The sequence below is a fragment of the Calonectris borealis genome, chromosome 19 (genome assembly GCF_964195595.1).
Source record: "Calonectris borealis chromosome 19, bCalBor7.hap1.2, whole genome shotgun sequence".
Lineage (NCBI taxonomy): Eukaryota > Metazoa > Chordata > Aves > Procellariiformes > Procellariidae > Calonectris > Calonectris borealis.
Genome location: NC_134330.1, coordinates 3520877 through 3538070, shown reverse-complemented (window position 1 = coordinate 3538070; position 17194 = coordinate 3520877). Strand labels below are relative to the sequence as shown.

Below are 17194 nucleotides of genomic sequence, written 5' to 3'. Positions count from 1 at the left end.
GAAAGCAAGCGTTGCACCCGTGCATGCTCTGCAGGGCACATGCAGCCGGGACAGCAAAGCAGGAGCAGCCCCAGGGCTTTTCTGCATCCCGCAGCTGCAAACCCACATCTCTGGGCTTCTCAGTCAAGAATTTACATCACTAAAGGGCGGCTGAAGAAGCACACGTGGTCAAACCCCCCAGTAACTCACTCCCAGCCCCATGGGTCACAGCTTGAGCAAACTGGTGGCATCTCAGAGATGCGCCTGACTTTCCTCCCACCACCCTGATGGAGGAAACTGTTGTTGTTGCATGTTCCCTTTTCTCTTTTTTTCCTTAACTGAAAATCGTCTGAGCCCTCCTTACAATGTTCCCAGCAAAGGAAAAGGTTACCCCAGTAATCAGCCCCGTGGTGCCAAAGTGTCTGCACCAAATTCAGCTCCGGCCTCCCTAGCTCTGGGGGAAGCAGACATAAATACAGGTCTCTAATCTCAGACGTGCTCGCTGATAATCTGCTCTGCAATTTGCAGATAGGGTAGTCTGAGCGCCCGCAGGCTCCAGGGATGCGCGGGGAGGGCAGGGGGAGGCAGGACCCAGGTCCCCTCCAAGGGCTTGGGCTGTTTGTGCATCTTTCTTGTGCATCTGCACCACCCGCAGCACAGGCGGCCACTAATGTGCCAGGGCCTGATACTGCACCCCCAGAAGTGGGAGTTTTGGCCTTGGATTTGTGGCAGTCACTTGGGAAATCATAAACAGCCCTTTCCTGTTCTGGAGGCATCACAGGCATCGGTGGGGTCTCAAAGCAGCCAGACATCGCAGAGGGGAGCAGCGAGATGGGAGGTGGTGGGATCCCCCCAGTCCTGAAATGGGGTCTCAGCCCCCAGGTCACAAGGCAAGTGTGTGAAAAAGTCACTTTTTTGCCACAAGGAGCCACACTGGGGTATCCCAGGGTCAGGGTCCCTCTGACCATCCCCATCCAGGGGACCTGGCCCAGCAATGAAGCACCTTCTAGTGCTCCCCATTGCTGCTGCCCACAGTGGGGGGATTGCTCGGCCCCTCTCGCAGCCAGGGCAGCCTTGTGCCCTGGCCCACACTTGACCAAGACCAGTCACAACACTCACCAGTCACTCCAGTAAGAGAGACTTCTTCCCCACTTTGACAAATGGGTCGAAAGGAGGAAAACATCCTCCCATTGCCACCGTGGGGCACAGGGACAGGACCCTACCACCCACCCTGGGAAAGAGCAGGATTTCCCCTATGTCACCAAAGCACAGCACATGGCAGTATGACAGCACCACAATTTTCTCAGGAAAGCTGAGATTTCTGCCCAGTTCTCCCCCCATCCCAGGAAAATGGGGATTTCATGCAGGGCCTTAGGCAGGCATGAGGCGAGGCTGAGGGATGCGACTCTGCTTGAAAACAACAACTGGGAAAAAAACTAGTCCAGCTGGGATAAAAATCCCAAATGCTCCCTCTCGTGGAGGCCGACTCTGCCGCTGTCTGGGAGCCCGGGAAAGGTCTTGTTCCAAAACCTGTCCCAAGGACAGGGAGCTCTGCAGGAATGAGGGGTCCGTGGGAGTTGGTGACACGCTCCCCCCATGCCACTGAGCACCGGTGGGGACCTTTGGTGTGAGCAGGGGAGAGGAGGTGCAGGATGGGGTGAGCTTGGGGCTGGCTACACGGCCGAACCCATCACTTGGGGATCTCAGGCACTTCTGATACTTCCACAGCCAAACCACCTTCCCTTCCCACTGACATGGGGAGAAAATGCATGTATTTAGCACCTGAGGGAGACGAGGGAAATGCTGGGGATACCTGTTGGTATTTACCTTGGCTGACCCTGATTTGTCTCTTTTAAAGCCATTTTGAGGGTGCCCACGAGCCCCGACATGGCCCAGGCGGGGAGGACAGCTCTCAAGCTGGAGCGGCGCAAGGACATTGGCATCGCAGTGTCTCCACCAGCTCATCATTTCCCAGCCTGGGGAATTACTTCTCAAAAGTCTTTAACCGATTCCCCCCCAACTGCACCGGATTTTGCACTGACAACACCTTTCTGCTGGGGACTGAGCCAAGATCTCTACAAGGTCATTTTGCAAAGACAATTAGGTAGTCCCTCGACAGCGCTGTCTCATTTTAATTAGATCTTATTTTCAAAGAATTACCGAGCATGCCAGGCCGAAGGCTGAAGGCAAGGACCATTTACAGAAATCAATGGGAGGCGAAGGACAGATGTACCTGTGCTTATGTCACTGGTTACAGCGATGCCAGCTCGACGAGGGAAAGCAGCAGCCTTTCTCGCATGATTTCATCTGTTAATACTTCAGCCAGTATAAAACCCAGGGTGCAGAAGACAGACCATCACTTCTGGCTACTTGTTCCTTGCTCCTCCTCGGAGCAAGTGTGCTTTCTGTGGGAAGCCAAACCCCGGGGATCACCGGCAGTGCCACCGGTACGAGCTGCTGTGCAGCTGCCCCACTGCGGAACCCCCCGACCGGCCACCACCCCCCGGGGCCGCCCCCCCGGGCAACCCCCCGAGGAGCCCCGCGACCGGTCGCCCCCCGCCGGGGCCTCCCCCGCGGCGCGGCGCTTCGGCGCCACCTGGCGGCCGAGCTTGGGACAGCGGCGGGCACAGACGGGACGGGGCGGCCGCCCGGGCCCGGCGGGACGTTTCGGAGCCGAGGCACATCCCGGGGAAGAAAACCCCCCGTTTTTTTCCTGCAACCCCAGAGCAAAGCGGTGCTGCGCGGCCCGTTCCTGTGCCGCTGCCCTTCGGCGGGGGGCTGGGAGCTGTTTGGCCCCCCGAGGAGAGCAACGGGGGGAGGAGGGGAGGCAGTTGCGGGCCCCCCCGGGAGCCTCCGGCCCGTCCCGTCGGATGTCCCGAGCAGAGACCCGCCGGGGCGCGGCCGCGCCTCCTCCCTTCCCGGAGCGGCTCCGGGAAAGGCCTGGGAAAGGGCCCGGGCGGGCGCCGCGGGGCGACGGGCCCGGCTCTCCCTCGCCGTCACCCGCCGCTGTAAACAACAGGAATAAACCGAGAGACTCCCCTTTCCCCTTTCCCACCCTGCCTTAGAGCAAACGGTGCCTGCGGCTAAGAACCAGCTTTGCATCAAAATAAACAGCTGCTTTTTCCCTAATAATGTTTTTAACCCCCCCAGACACCCGCACAGATCAAAGCGGCTGTGGGAACCTTGTGGCAGGGAACAACCTGGACGGCTGCTTCGTCCTTCCCGCACCCCCAGACCGTGCCCGGCCCGGGGCAAGGACTGTGCCCCCGCGGGGTTAACGGGCCAGAACCGACCGAGGGGGGCGACGAGGCCTCTGGGACGCCGATGCCCGGAGGACGGACCTGGGCAGAGCTCCGGGGCTTCCCCGGGGGGAAAAGCCCTGGAGCAGGCAATGGGGGCTCACCCGAGCAGGCTGCTGCAGAGACAAGCAGTGCTCCACACCGGGGCTCCGAGGACGCCCCGTCTGGGCTCAGCCCCCCATCCCCATCCCCATCCCCTCTAACAGGGCGGGAGGGAAGAGGGGGCTACAGCAGCCCCACAGCGACCCACCGACCTGTCCCGGACTAGCCACAGCAGCAGCAGCACAGAGTGCGCGCCCCGCGCAGCCCCATAAATCACGTCCGGCCGCAGGTGCGGAGCTGCCACCGCGGCTGCGCATCCCGCCCCGAGCCCGCAGGTGTGGCGGGATGCACAGGTGTCCTGCGCGGCCGGGGCCGCGGGTGCGCAGCGCTAAGGGATGCCCAGCTGGGGGGGAAGCAGCACTCCGCGGAGGCCCCCGGCGCTGCGCTTTGTCTATTGATCCGCGATCGGGGGCGGCAGACAGAGCGGCGGCCCCGCGGGTAATTGGGGCTCCGAGGCCGTGACCGTGCCCCCCCCCGTGCCCTGCGCGCCGCGGGGGGCAGCGCCGGCGGGGCCCTAATTGGGAGCCGCAGCCGGGGGCTCGGCCCACTCCGATTTGTCCCCGGCACGGAGGCAGCGCGGCGGCAGGCAGGCGCCAGCCCGGCACAAAGAGCTGCCCGCCCCGCTGCCCGCCCCGCTGCCCGCCCCGCTGCCCGCCCCGCTGCCGCCGGGCCGGGGCTCCCCTTCCCTCACGGCCGCGCCCCGTGCCTGCACAGCCGGGGCTGGCAAATGCTCGTTGAAATGTTCAAATGGGGGGATCTGAACCTGCGTGCGGCACCGACGGACCCTGGGAGACCCCCGGGGCTGGGGGAGCTCCCGGTGCAGGGCAGGACCCTGGCACCACGGCATGCCCTGCTTCATGGCATCGTTCTCGGGGTGCTGCCCCACCTGCGTTTCCCCTGGGGTGTGCAGCAGGCAGCTCCTATAAACCCCACATAGCAGTGACAAAACGCTGTATTTCCCCATCCTCCTCAGCAGTTGGGGACTAAGCACACGCAGCGAGGTATCACCACCTCCCTCGCCCCTTCTGCCATGCACTAGTGACCCGCCGTGCTCAGGGAGTGTGCAGTGGCACCGGGATAACACACAGGCCCAGGGCCAGCAGCACAGCTCTGCAGCCCGAGCGAGAGCTGGCTTGTCCTGCGAAGCCACCGTTGCGCCTGTGCAGGGACGGGAGTTGTGGCCGCGTTCCCCTCCGTGGGGCTGCGAGATGCTCTGGCGTGAGCCCGTGTTCCTGTTTACAAACACCCACCCATGGAGCTGTACCAGCAGCGCTATCGTGCTGCGCAGCAGCTTGGTGGCCAAGTTAGCTGGGATTTGTCCACTGGGCCCACAAAACCCTCAGGGCAGGAACGCTATTTTTAGTGTCTAGCCAAGCACCTTGGGCATTTAGCTGAGGAAATTCAAAAGCCACCACAAGCCCTAGTGAAATCCTCCGTGTTTGGCGATCTCACTGCGTTGGTGAGACAGCGCCAGTGTTACCTGCTGGTTAAACACCAGCACCTTCTGCCAGACAGAAGCCACCAGAGCACCCAGCGCTTTATTTTCGTGACTCGACAGTGACCACAGCATGTGGTGCAGCTGAGCCAGGTTTTGTTGGGTGCGTTGTGGGGTGCAGAGTGGCAGGGCCATGGGGGAGCTGTGCCGGCTGTGCCCCTGTGGGGCCTCCCAGCACCTTTTCATAGCCGAGGAAAATAATCCCAGTGCAGTGCGTGACTAATCAGTAGCTGCTCGTCAAGCTGTTTGAATAGGGTTTCTCAGAGCCTGGGTTTGGCCACAGTGGGCCTGGAATAGCTCGGCTCCTGCTGAAATGCCCTGCTGCCCACACCCCCTGGCTGGGGGGGCCAGACCCTGCTCCCTGCCTTCGGGCACTGTCCCTCGAGGTCACCATCATGAACCCATCCCTCTGCAGGGATCGTTTTTCCCTCCCCAGTGAAGAGCAGCTTCATGCTCAATGGGCAGGTTGGGATGCCCCGCTAGCACGTGCTCAGCCCCTGAGGAGGATGTGACATTTACACCTTCTCTGTCCCCTCGCCCAGGCCGGACGGCGCGGCTGTCCCTGACCCACCAGGATGGTAGGAACGCGGCATGAGGCTCCTCCAACGCTGGCTGTGTTCAGCAGCACCGTCACCATCTCCCCGCTATGCTCGCCCCAGCCAGCTTAGCCTAAACCGAGCAGGGTTGGAAGGGTGGTGGAAAGGGCCGGGGGAGCCCCCGCACCGGCACACGCCGTACTCCCCCTCACTAAAAATAGAGGCCATTAAATTGTTACTCATCCTGAGTGATGGTTATTCGGAAATAATCCTGCAAGTCTAATTTTAGTAACTACACTTCCCTCCTCCTATTTAAGCCGTTCCCACCCTGCCGGTCCGCCCCGCCGGCGGAAACGGCCTTGCTCCTCTCGGTGAGGCGCAGCGGCTCCTCTCCCGCCGTCGGGGAGCCCAGCCCCAGCATCTCCCCTCAGACGCTGCCGCGACGGGACGGGACGGGGGTCCGCAGCCCCTTCCCTGCCTGCACCCCCCGGAGCCCTGGGGCGGGGGTTCGGGGGAGCCCGGGGAGGAGCCGCGGCCGCTCACGACCCACCCCGTCGGGGCCGGGTGGCGGCGGGTGCGTGGCGGCACCAGCAGAGGGAGCCCTGCGCCCGGCGCTGCGCCTCGGCGCCCGAGGGGGACGCGCCCCCCGCCCCCGCCCCGCAATTGGGCTCATAAATCTTCCCCGGAACGGGAGAAGGGTAATTGGTGAGGAAAAGGGTTGTTTGCGTCCTCCTCGGCCGCGCCCCGCAACGCCCCGAGCGCGGGGGGAGGCGTGGGGACCCACAGCCCCCGCCCCGGGGCAGCCCCATCCCTGACGGTACCGGCGTTCCCGGGTCACCCCTTCTCCATCCCCGACGGTACCGGCGTTCCCGGGTCACCCCTTCTCCATCCCCGACGGTGCCGCCCTGCCCGGGTCACCCCTTCCCCGTCGGTGCCTGTGTGACCAGCGCACCCCAATCCCCGCCGCTACCGGTGTACCTGAGCGTCTCCCGTCCCCGCCGGTACCGGTGCGCATCCCCGCAGCATGGCGGGACGGTACCGGTATGCCCGGGCCCTGTCCTCCCGGGGCGATACCGGCGCGCACCCCAGAGCGGTTCCGCTGCGCCCCGAGGACGGTGCGGGCAGACCCGCACCCGCAGAGGTTCCCGGTGCCGCATCCTCCGCGCCGCACCCGGGAGATCCCTCCCCACTCGCGCACCCGCGGACGCCTCCGCGCCCCACCCCGCGCACCTGCCGGCCCCCTCCGGCGGCGGGGCGGCTTGTGGGGCGGGCAAAGGCCCTGAAGGCAGAAATCCCTCGACGGGCAGAGCCGGCGGAGGTTCCCCGCCCCCCGGAGACCCGCGGAGCGCTGCGCTGGGGGGTGGCCGTGCACCTCGGGGGATTTTCATCTTTCCCCATCAAACCGGGGCCCGGCAGCCCGCGCTGGGGCCCGGGAAGCCGCCGGGGATGCGCGGCCCCTTCCGCCGCGGCGGGGAACCAAGCCCCCGCGTGGGCCGGGCCGCCCGCGCAGCGCTGCGCACCTGCGGAGGAGCGGCGGTCCCGACGGGGCGGTGCGGCCGCGGGAAGGCGGAGGGAATGACACAGGCGGGAGCCGGCAGGACTTCTCCGAGTAGTTTTTTTATTGAAAGATGTGAGAATTCATCAAAACTGAACAGACAGATACCCGAGTAACCAGCACGTTGCAAATCATGTATTTTTTTATTTTAAAACAAATATAGAGCACAGTCCTGTGATATTTAAATTTATTATACTTTTTTTTTTTTTGTTCTGGAGTGAAAAATAAAAACCTGAGGTTTATTCCTGCATTCTCTATACCCCGCACTGTAGCAATATTTTAGTTACGATTTGGATTCTTTTTTTTTTCCTTGCAAAAGTCCATTAGAGAATTGAATTCTTAGTTTCAATGACTCCAAAAATTGTTTTACCGGTGGCACATGATTGTCCTAGAGAACAGGCGGGATAAACAATATTTTAAAACACAGTTAAAGAAACCGATATCTCCTTCAATCACAAAGAGCTAAATAGTTTTCATTTACAATATATATGTTCATGTAAAATGAAAAAAAAAAAAACAAAAAAAACTTAAATGCGATGAGTTAAACTCTAAATATTATGTACACACCAATGTACAACTCTGAATAAATTAATACCAATTTGCATATTCTGGGTTCCTTATAGCTTATTTACACAAATTACCATTTATTTCATAAATATCTGCCCGGGTACCCGCGGGGCTCCCCCCGCCATACCAGCTCTGTGCGGCGGCGGCTGCCGAGGCGGTTTGTTTCCCATGTTTCATTTCTTATTTCTTTTTTTTTGTTGTTAATTATTTTTTCCTCCCCCCCTCCCCTTGCACAGATGAGGTGTCAGCCCCACTCACCTCCCTGGGACCGGGGCTGGGGCTGGGGGTCGGGGCCGCCCCGTCCATCGGGTGCCTCTGCGCTGGCTTGTTGCCCCCCTCCCGAGCTGCCCAGTGCCCGGAGTGGGGGAGCGGAGGGGCCGGGGGGCTCCGCGGCCACGCAGGAGCGGGGGAAGCCGCTCCCAGCCCCACAGCCGGGGGGGTGGGCGAGCCCTACGCTCCCACCTCTCACTCCTGGCTCTGGGGCGGTGGGTCCACTTGGCCGGCGGGGCTCCATCCCTCTGCTCCAGCCCCTGTTCCCCGTCTGCTCCCACCCCTCGCTCCGCAATAAATATTTATACTGTGCTGTACAAAATACCAGTGCTTCTCCGCCCCGCCGGGAGGGCTCGCTGCCCACCCCGCCGGTCACTTGGGGGACTCCCTGCCAGGTGACAGCTCCTGCTGGCTCTCCAGCCCGCTCACCAGTCTCTGGATGTTCTGCAGTTCGTTGAGGGACTCCTTCAGGGAGCCCTTGGGGGAGGCGGCGGGGCGCTGGCTGCCCCCCTTGTGCTGGGGCACTTCGGGGAGGGGGCTGGACTCCCGGCTGCTGCCGGCCTTGGAGCCCTCGGAGCCGGGGTTGAGGCTGGCGGGCAGGCCAGTGGTCAGCAGGTTGGTGCTGGGTGGGATGGTGACCGGGAGCTGGTAGGGGCTGAAGCGCAGGCGGGGACGGCTGCTGCCCAGGAACGGATTGCGGGAGAGCGGCCCGGCGGCTGCTGCGCTGGTGGCCGGCATGGCCGAGGCGGCCGCCGCAGCTGCCGCCATGTAGGTGTAGGGGTAGGGGAAGAGTCCGCCGAAGGTGGGCATCGGGATTCCCTGCGGAGAGAGAGAGAGACGGGGGTGAGAGCCGAGTCGATACTCTGCTGCATCCTCCCTCCTGCCTGCCCCCGAGACAGTGTTCCCCTGAGAAAACCGAGGCAAAGTCAGACACCCTGGTGTAATCCTAAAAACACAGCGTGGGGATATCTCTGCGGGACTGGCTGAGGGAGGGGGTACGGCTGGGGAGCCCCATCCGCCCCACACCGACCCGGGCTGGTGCCGCCAGGCACAAACCCCTCTCCGGGACCTGCCCCGTCCCTGCCCCTGCGCTCCCCGCACACTGTGTGTCCCCTTCTGTGCAGCATCACAGACCCTTAACCACATTAAAACACATTGTTAAGTAGGATCGATAAATTAGGGGAGTTCAAAGACATCTTTATGCATTTCATCATAGGGGCTGGCAAAGGCAACACAAGCGCAGGCGTTGCAGGAGCCGTTTCGGGGCTGGCAGGGAAACGGGGGGCTGTTGGATGGGGACAGCCAGGTCAGACAGGGCCACAGCTCCTGACTCTGCCCTGGCCTACGGAGGAACTGTATCAGCTGCAAAAAAATCAAGATTCCTCCTCAAATCAGCCCTGAGGCCAACCTTCAAAATGTCCCCCACGTCCTGCCCGTGCCATACCAGGCAGCACATCAGGGGTCCCGGGGAGCGTCACCCCCTTGTTCCGGGCTGCAGGGGGCATGGGGGCACGGGGGACACTGGCGGCACCAACAGCTCCTGACCTGCATGGGGGCCACCCTGCATGTCCCCACAGTGGGGGTGATGCCGTCCAGGCCCAAACTGGGCCCCGAAGCGCTCTGCTCATTCTGGGAGCTTTGGGGAAGGGCACAGAGAGGAGGGCCAAGGGCCTGGTGGACAGTGGGGATGGGGACGCGGGGTGGGTGCGGGGGCTTACCTGAGAGGCCAGCATGTGCTGGGAGAGGTGGAAAGGGAAGGGGGTGGCCGTCCCCGCTGTGCCCGGGGCAGACGAGAGGGCTCCGTTCTCCAGGCTGCCCCCGCCGGTCACTGAGGCCAGCAAGTGTCCCATGCCCATGGCAGAGAAGGCGCCGGGGGCCATGGCAAACTGTCCTGGGTGGATGAAGAGGGGCTGCCCGGCACCCAGGGGGCTGAAGAACTGCTGCCCGTGGAGGCCAGAGAGTGCCAGGCTCTGCAGGTGCCCGGCGCTCAGGTGTGGGGGGCTGTCCGTGTGCACCATCAACGGGGCGAAGGCCTCCTTGCCCAGCCCGCCGCCCTCCGCATCCTTCTTGCCCGGGTCCGGCTCTTTCCTCCGTCCTTCCACCTTGTCCTTCTCCAGACCCCGTGCACCAAACAGGCCCTCGCCGGGACCCTCCCGGGAGGATGCACCATCCTTGACCTTCTCCGGGCTGCGCCTCTCCTTGTTCCGCTCCTCCGGGCATCGGGGGCTGCCGCGGGGCGTCGCGTCCTCCCCGCCGGGGCTGGCCGCTGCCACCGGCCGCTCCTCGGGTGCCTTCTCCACCTCCGCGTCGCTGTCGGCCCCCGGCTTCTCCTCTGCAAGGGGATGAAGGGACAGAGGGTCAGAGCAGAAGCACCCAGGGGAAGTGAGGAGCAGGTCTCTCGTGAGAGCCCTGGCGTCGGGGAGACACTGCAGCAGCAAAGTCCCGATCGTTATTAATGGGAGAAACTCATTTCGGGGGCAGAAATGGGCCCTCGTGCCGCAGTCGCTCTGGGGAAAGGGGATTAACAACAGCAGTCCTGTTGCTCTGCCAAACAGGAAAAACATGTTTGATGGAGGACCAAAATCTATTACAGCATCGCTCTCGTTAGCTGCAAACTCAAAGCGGGCTGCGGAGTGGGGGATGAAGAGAGCGCGGGTGGGTGGACAGCGCTGGAGGAAATGGTCCTGTATATATTTAATTACATGGAGCTGATCAACAGCGCTGTGGATTTATTCCAAATGTGCAGGTTGAGGCAGGTTAAAGAGGCAGTTTTAAGGCAAGAGGTATGGTACAGACCTTCCTAAAAGGGGCTTTAATTTAAAAAACCCATCGAGCTCTCAAAGGAGGAAGGGGGACGAGAGGCAAGGGGATGGCGAGGGCGAGGGGAGCAGAGCCCCTGCCTGACCGGCTCCCGCTAAACGAAAAAAACATTTTGGTGCGGGTTAGGTGAAGCTCTGCAGGCTGGGGTGAATATTCGGGGAAGCCTTTGAAAGAGGAGAGGGGTGTAATAAACCCTCCCACCAGCTCAGGGAGGGGGGGTTGCAGTTTTGATGAAGGTTTGCAGGGAATCGGACTGGTGGAAAGTTTAAAGAGCAGATTGATAGTGCGGCAAGACAAAACCCAGCATCTAAAAACTGCAACGTGGGAACTGCTAGTTTATTTTCATTTACTAGCTTGAAGCCCTGGAGTTACAACATTTTTTCCCCTTTCAAATGTATTAATTCTTTCTTTCTTTTTTTTTTTTTTCCAGGGGAGCGTGAGCTAGCCATGAAAGGCAGGGCACGCACCAGCGAGGAGCCGGGCAAAAGCATCTAGTACTCGGGCTGCCTTGCCATTTCTTCTTGTTTACACTAATGTATAAACAGGAAAACGTTGCAAACCGTGAATGCCATTTGCGTTTGCTCTGTTCTTGTCCTTTCAACCCTTGGGCTCCTCCGTGCCCGTCCCCATCTTTTTTTCCCTGCTGGTTTGCCTCTCTGCCCCGAAGAAACCGTCTCCGAACGGGCAGAAACCCGACGTTTGGGGAAATCTGGGATCCGCGCCTCCTTCCAGCCCCCCGCCAGCCCCGACGCCGGGGTGCGGGGAGCCACGGGAGAGCGGCGGCGGGCCGGGGACCGAGCCGGGGGTCGCCCCTTTACCTCTGCCGCTGCCCTTGAGGCGCAGGGGACTGGGGAGGGCGCCCACGGGGGAGTGGAGGGCGTCTCGCACCGCCGAGGGCTCGCAGGAGGAGGCGTCCGACTCGCCGCCGTCGCGGTCGGGCTTGCAGGGCTCCTCGTACATCCGCAGGGACGGCAGCGAGAGCTGCTTCCTACGGGGCGAGAGGCAGCGTCGGGCACCGCCCGGCCCTCCGCGGGCGCGGAGCGGCGGCTGCGCGGGGGCGGAGCGGGGGGGACGGGGGACACCCCTTACCTCTTCTCTCGCCGGCCATTGCCCGTGTCCCGAAAGCCCTTGGCGAAGGGGTTGTTATCGATTTTCAGCTGGGTGATCTGCGGGGGGGGAGACGGAGAAAGGAGGCGGCGTGAAGCCCTGCCCGCCCCCCCTCCGCCGCCGTCGGGGAGCCCGGGGTGCGCTGGAAACGCGCCGCGGCCCCGCTTTAACACACCGCATACTTTATTAAAAATGATGCTGAGGTTTAGGCTTGAATTATTAATAGAGTCTTAATGATAGGAAGTTATTTTTCACGGCCCCCCGGAGGGAAGATGGCGACTGAGCCGCGCGGCGCTGGTTAAAAGCTATTCTTATCCCTCCCCGCCACGGGCTTCTGGGGCCGGCGACATTAGGGCGCTCAATAATGCATGGCTCTGAAATACGGCCCCGAGAGGGGCGCTGGAAAAAGGCATGGCTGCCCGGCCCCGCTGCAACCCCCGCCCGGCCGCCCCGGGCCGCCCCGGCCCGCAGCACCCCCCGCCCGCTGCCGCCCGACGGAGCCCACCGGCCGGCGGCTGCCCTGCGCAGCTTGCGGCGGGCGAGCAGACAAAGTGCTCTTTAATCGATTGTGACTCTTCGCCATAAACTTTACGAGGGAAACAAGCCCACCAGGACCCTCAGACAGAGCTGTCAATTAGCATCAGCAGCCAGGGGTGGAAGTGGGGGTCAGCTTTTGGGTTAAAACACACACACGCACACACACAACCCTTGGAGGGGGCTGGCAGAGGCTTTCCACTCCCCACCGAGCCCTCCTGGCTCCCCTACTCACAGGGCGACACTTGCTAAATCACTAAAGCAACTAAAATTAGCTTATCTGGCTCTATTTTTTTGGCTCCTCCTGAACCCAGGGCACCTTCTCCGAGAGGCTGCCCAGGCCGCGGTGCGGCTCTCTGCAGCCTGGGCCTGCAGCAAAGACTCCCATGGCCCAGAAAAGGTGCGAATAAGTCCAGGAGGAAATTGATAATAGTAATAATAGAAATAGTAATAATAGCATTAGCAATAGCATGAATATTAGCAATAGCAATAGCAATAATAATAGTACTAGTATGAAGGGTGCCTCCTGCTCTGAGGGCTTGGGGTTTAACCTTTCTCCTGTTGCTGCCTTTTGGCCACTCTCCCCAAAAATGTCCTCACGCACACGCACGTACAAAAATACACCCTGCTAAGGGGTAAGGGATGGGACAGGGGTGAGCGCAGGGGTAGGTGCAGGGGCAGGGGAATGGGCAGAGACAGGGGACAGGGCAGGAGGGGAGGGCAGGGAGAGGGCAGGGGCTGCCCGGCCTTACCTTGTCGTTCTGGTAGGCGGTGACGGCGATGAAGTCGGTCTCGGGGAACACGTAGGTGCGGAAGGTGCTGTAGGGCAGCTTGAGGATGTCGTTGGCCCGAACTATGTGGAACCTGGGCTGGTACTTGTGCATGGAGTTCAGGATGGTCTGGGTGGGCGAGAGAGCACAGCCCGCGGCTGCCATCAGCCTCACGGTCCACGTTACACGCGCGTCTAGCTACCTCCCTAAAAAAATCCCTTTTCTCCCGAAAACAACCAAAAAAAATACAAATTCATCGTGAGGAAGGAATGCCAAAGAGGGAGATTTCTTTTTTTTGTTTATGCCCAATCTGCCCCCAAATAAGGAGGTCAGGTGAAGGCAGGCACAGCAGCATCTTTGCGGGTGTTAAGCACGGCCATAAAGCAGCAAAAGGGATCTCCCCGTTTTATTACAACCCTGCAAACGCGAGGCGAGTTTTCGACACATTTCTCGCCGCTTTTCAGATTTCCGTCCTTTAAAAAAACCCCTCTACCTCACCACCACAAAAAAATAATGTTAAAAAGCCTCTCGATTTGTGTCGGTGGCGGCAGAAACCCGTGCCAGCCCCAGCCAGAGCCTGCGACGTGAAAGGAGCGTTTCACCATGAGCCATGTTAAATTTATGTCTCGGAGCAACGCTGCAGAAGGAACAGACATTTTTTTTTTCCAACCAGGTGTCTGAAAGCCTCGCCAACACTCAAAGCCATTCTCTACCCTCTCTCGTTTTTTGGTTTGTGGGTTTTTGGGGGTTTTTTTTTTTTGTTTGTTTGTTTTTCTTTTTTTTTAAAAACCCGAATCTACCGCGATTTGGCTGAGGATTTTCGGAAGCGGCGGAACCCCCCGAGCCGCGCCCCGGGGGCCGCTCCGACCCCCTGCCCCTCGCTGCCCGTACCGGCAACGTTTTCCTGCCTGATAGCGATTAAATAATTCCCTAACCTGCTGTGGTCGGGCTGAAATGCAGTATTCACCGCCCGGAATTGGTAGGGGAACGGCGAAAGCTTGAGTAATTATTGTCAAATAACGTCGGCCAAATGTCTAAATAATTATCACTTCATTTCGTTTTAGAAGGCAATAAAAAAAATCCCCCTTTTTTTAACCCCAGCAATAATCACCTGCTGATGAACTGTCGGATCGCTATTATATTGATATTATCTAGACGGGATTTATCATGAAAATGGTGCAAAAAGTCTCATTCAAGCGTGCAAATCTGCATTCCTTTAAAAAAAAAAATCATCCCTCTCTGACCAGATGGGCATTGGCTAAACCCTCATCTGCCAGATTTAACACAGTCCGGATTTTGGACAACGACAGATACCAGAAATCTTTAATTGAAGGAGGCGAACCGTTAAAAACACTGAACCAAACTAGTTTTTCCCCAGTACCAAAAAATGCTATTTTTTAGACTCCGTCTCTATCGATTTACCTTGCTGTCTATAAATAACCTTGCAATGTATTATTTAACAAAGACGCTGCTTCCTGCCTTAAAAGAAAAAAAAAAAAAAAAAGAGAGAGAGAAAAGTTACCCGGGGAGCTGCTGAGCTGCTCGCCCCACCTGAGCACCGCGTCCCGCAGCCCCGGGAGCGCGGCTGCTCCGCGGCTCTGCCGCCGCACCGCCGGCCTCGGGTCCCCGCTAATTACCGTATCACCAACGCTGGACGATGAACTTTCCCTTTATCGCCCTAAATGCTTCTCCAGAGGCTAAAGATAGCCGGCTTGTGCGCTGTGATTCCCCCCCCCCCCCGTGCGTTCACGGAGGATCACGTTCCCCTCGCGTTTTGACCCTGCTTTCTGCGGATCTCTGCAAATTGCCAATACACTTCGGTTTCTTTCTTTCTTTCCCTCTCTCTCTTTTTCTTTTTTCTTTTTTTTTTTTGTTGTTGTTGTTGTTTGGGTTGCTGGGGTTTTGTCTTTGTTTTTGGTTTTGTTTGGGTTTTGTTATTTTTTTTTTTTTTACCTCCGGAAGGTGACGCAGGTATCGTCAATAGAGAAATAAAAAGGAGCGTTTGGGAGCCTTTTAGAAGCAGCCGGTGCGGAGCCGCAGCTGCCAACGGCTCCGGCCCTGCTCCTGGCCGCGGAAGCCCAACGCAGGTGCCGCCGCCTCCAGCACCGCTCTCCCTGGCCTGGCCCGGCCCGGCCTGGCCCGCAGCGACAGCCCGCGCTGCACCTGCCCGACCGCAGCCCCGCAGCCCCGCCGCCCCGTCGGGGCTGCCCTCGATGCATTCCCCGGCACGGCCCCGCACATCCACCCCGCCAAATCCCGCTCCCCGCAGAGCCCCGAGGGCCGGGGAAAGGCGGCAGGACAGGCCGCGAAGGGTCGGGGATGCGGGAGCAAAGGGGACCCTGAGGCTGCCCGCAGCCCAACCCTCTCATTTCCCCCGGGGGAGCCGTCCCCAGGACGGCGGGTAGCTGCCCCTCGGTGCCGGGCAGGAGCAGGGGCCGGGGGGGCTGCGGGACAGCCAGGCCACCGCAGGGCCCAGCAAGGCCCCGCCGTCCAGCCCAGCCCCGGGCGTGCTGCTGCCGGGGGGAGAAGCCGTTAAAGCCCAGCGGCTCCCCCCGGCCTCCCCCGGGCAAAGCAGGGCCGGGCAGCCCCGGCACCGGGCAACCCCCACTCCTTCTCCGGGGGTCCCTGCTCGGGGGGGGTGGGGTGTCCCTGCTCGGGGGGCTCCGCTCTGCCCCGCAGCCGCACTTACAAAGCCGTGCTTGTCCGAGATGTTGTTGGTGAGCTTGAGCTTGTGAAAGGCAACAGGTTTGGCCATCCACTGCTCCCCCGTGGCCGGGCTGTCGGGGTGGATGTACATGCGCTTGGGCATCTCCGGGTCGGCCTTGCCGGCGACCATCCAGCGGGAATTGTGGAACTTGTACCGGCAATCGTCGGCCGCCACTATATCCATCAGCAAAATGTACTTGGCCTTCTTGTCCAGGCCGCTCACCCGCACCTTGAACGGGGGGAACATCCTCCTGCGGAGAGACCCAGAGCGGTACAGGGCTGCGCCCGCCCGCCCGCCGCCGACCCCCGACGGCCGCGGCCCCGCCGAGCCGCCCCGCACCGCCCGGCCCCCGCTGCCGCTCCGAAACCACCAGCTTTTAGTTTAGCTTCACTGAGGATTTCCAGCCTTCCTCACGTCCCGCTGCTTCTCATTCGGCTCTGCTGCACCCGCCGGGGGCAGAAAGCAGGGGAAAAACTCAAAAAACCCATTCCGAGGGTGAAAACGCATCCCGGATTTCACCCCGTTTCCCTGCCCTCCGACGAGCCGCTCGCCCAGCACCCAGGCAGCCCCGCCGCTGCCCTCCCGCGGGGCCGGGGACACGGGCAGGGCCGGGCAGGGCCGGGGCGACCCCGGCCGCGGGGAAAGTTTGGCAGAAGGGAAGGAAGCGGCGAGAAGCGGCGTAAACAAATGGAGCGGGGGATTACGGGCGCTCGATTAGCGCGCACAAATTTAATTTGGGATGGCGCTCGGAAAAGTAATAATTGGGGAGTGTGGGGAAAAGCTGGGAGGGGGGGTAAACACCTCCGAAAAACTCCAGGATCGAAACTCCCCGCGTTAATTCATGGGGGCGGATTTGGCAAGCACCGGGGGAAGCGGGATGAAACGGAGGGGCGAGGGCGCTGCGCGGCCGCGCAGGTGCGGAGCGGGCTCCGCGGGTCTGCGCGGCGCCGGCTCTTACCTCCCGGACTTGGTGATCACCATCTCGGTGCCCAGCTTGTGAAACTGGTCCCAAAGCTCTTTGGCTTCCAGCGTTACTTTGGGGTCGTCTTCGACCTCCTCCTCGGGCTCCAGGCTCTTGAGCGAGCGCAGATGGGCGGCCTGGTGGTGGTGTCCCAGGGCCGAGACGTGCAGCCCGGCCTCGGCCGCCCCGGCCAGCCCGGGGTCCGGCATGGGCTTTGCCAGCGCCGCCGGAGGCAGAGCCAGAGCGGGGAAAAAGGAAGGCTGGGCGGCTGCGAGGAAAGCGGACATGGGGAAGTCGGCCGGCCGGGGTGCGTGGAAGGGGTGGTAAGCCATGGCAGTCCCTGGGAAGGCTGGATCTCTCATCGGTGCATCCACAAATCCAGGAGAAAAAGAGGGATTCCCTTTACAAAAATGTGTGTGTGCGGTTCTTTGGGTTTGGTTTTTGTTTTTCCTCTCCTGCCCAGCGAACTCGCTCGAGTCTCTGGAAGAGGAA

General features: G+C 60.9%; 1 protein-coding gene across 1 annotated transcript; it reads right to left on the bottom strand.

Moving 5' to 3' along the window:
• Window positions 1–6821: 6821 nt before the first annotated feature.
• On the bottom strand, window positions 6822–17194 carry TBX2 (T-box transcription factor 2). Its single transcript, XM_075168432.1, has 7 exons — window positions 16700–17194; window positions 15724–15991; window positions 13017–13163; window positions 11713–11789; window positions 11442–11611; window positions 9522–10135; window positions 6822–8622 (listed from the first exon to the last, which is right to left on the bottom strand). Exons 1-7 carry the CDS (start codon window positions 17062–17064, stop codon window positions 8176–8178), a joined length of 2088 nt encoding a protein of 695 aa, XP_075024533.1. The 5' UTR covers window positions 17065–17194; the 3' UTR covers window positions 6822–8175.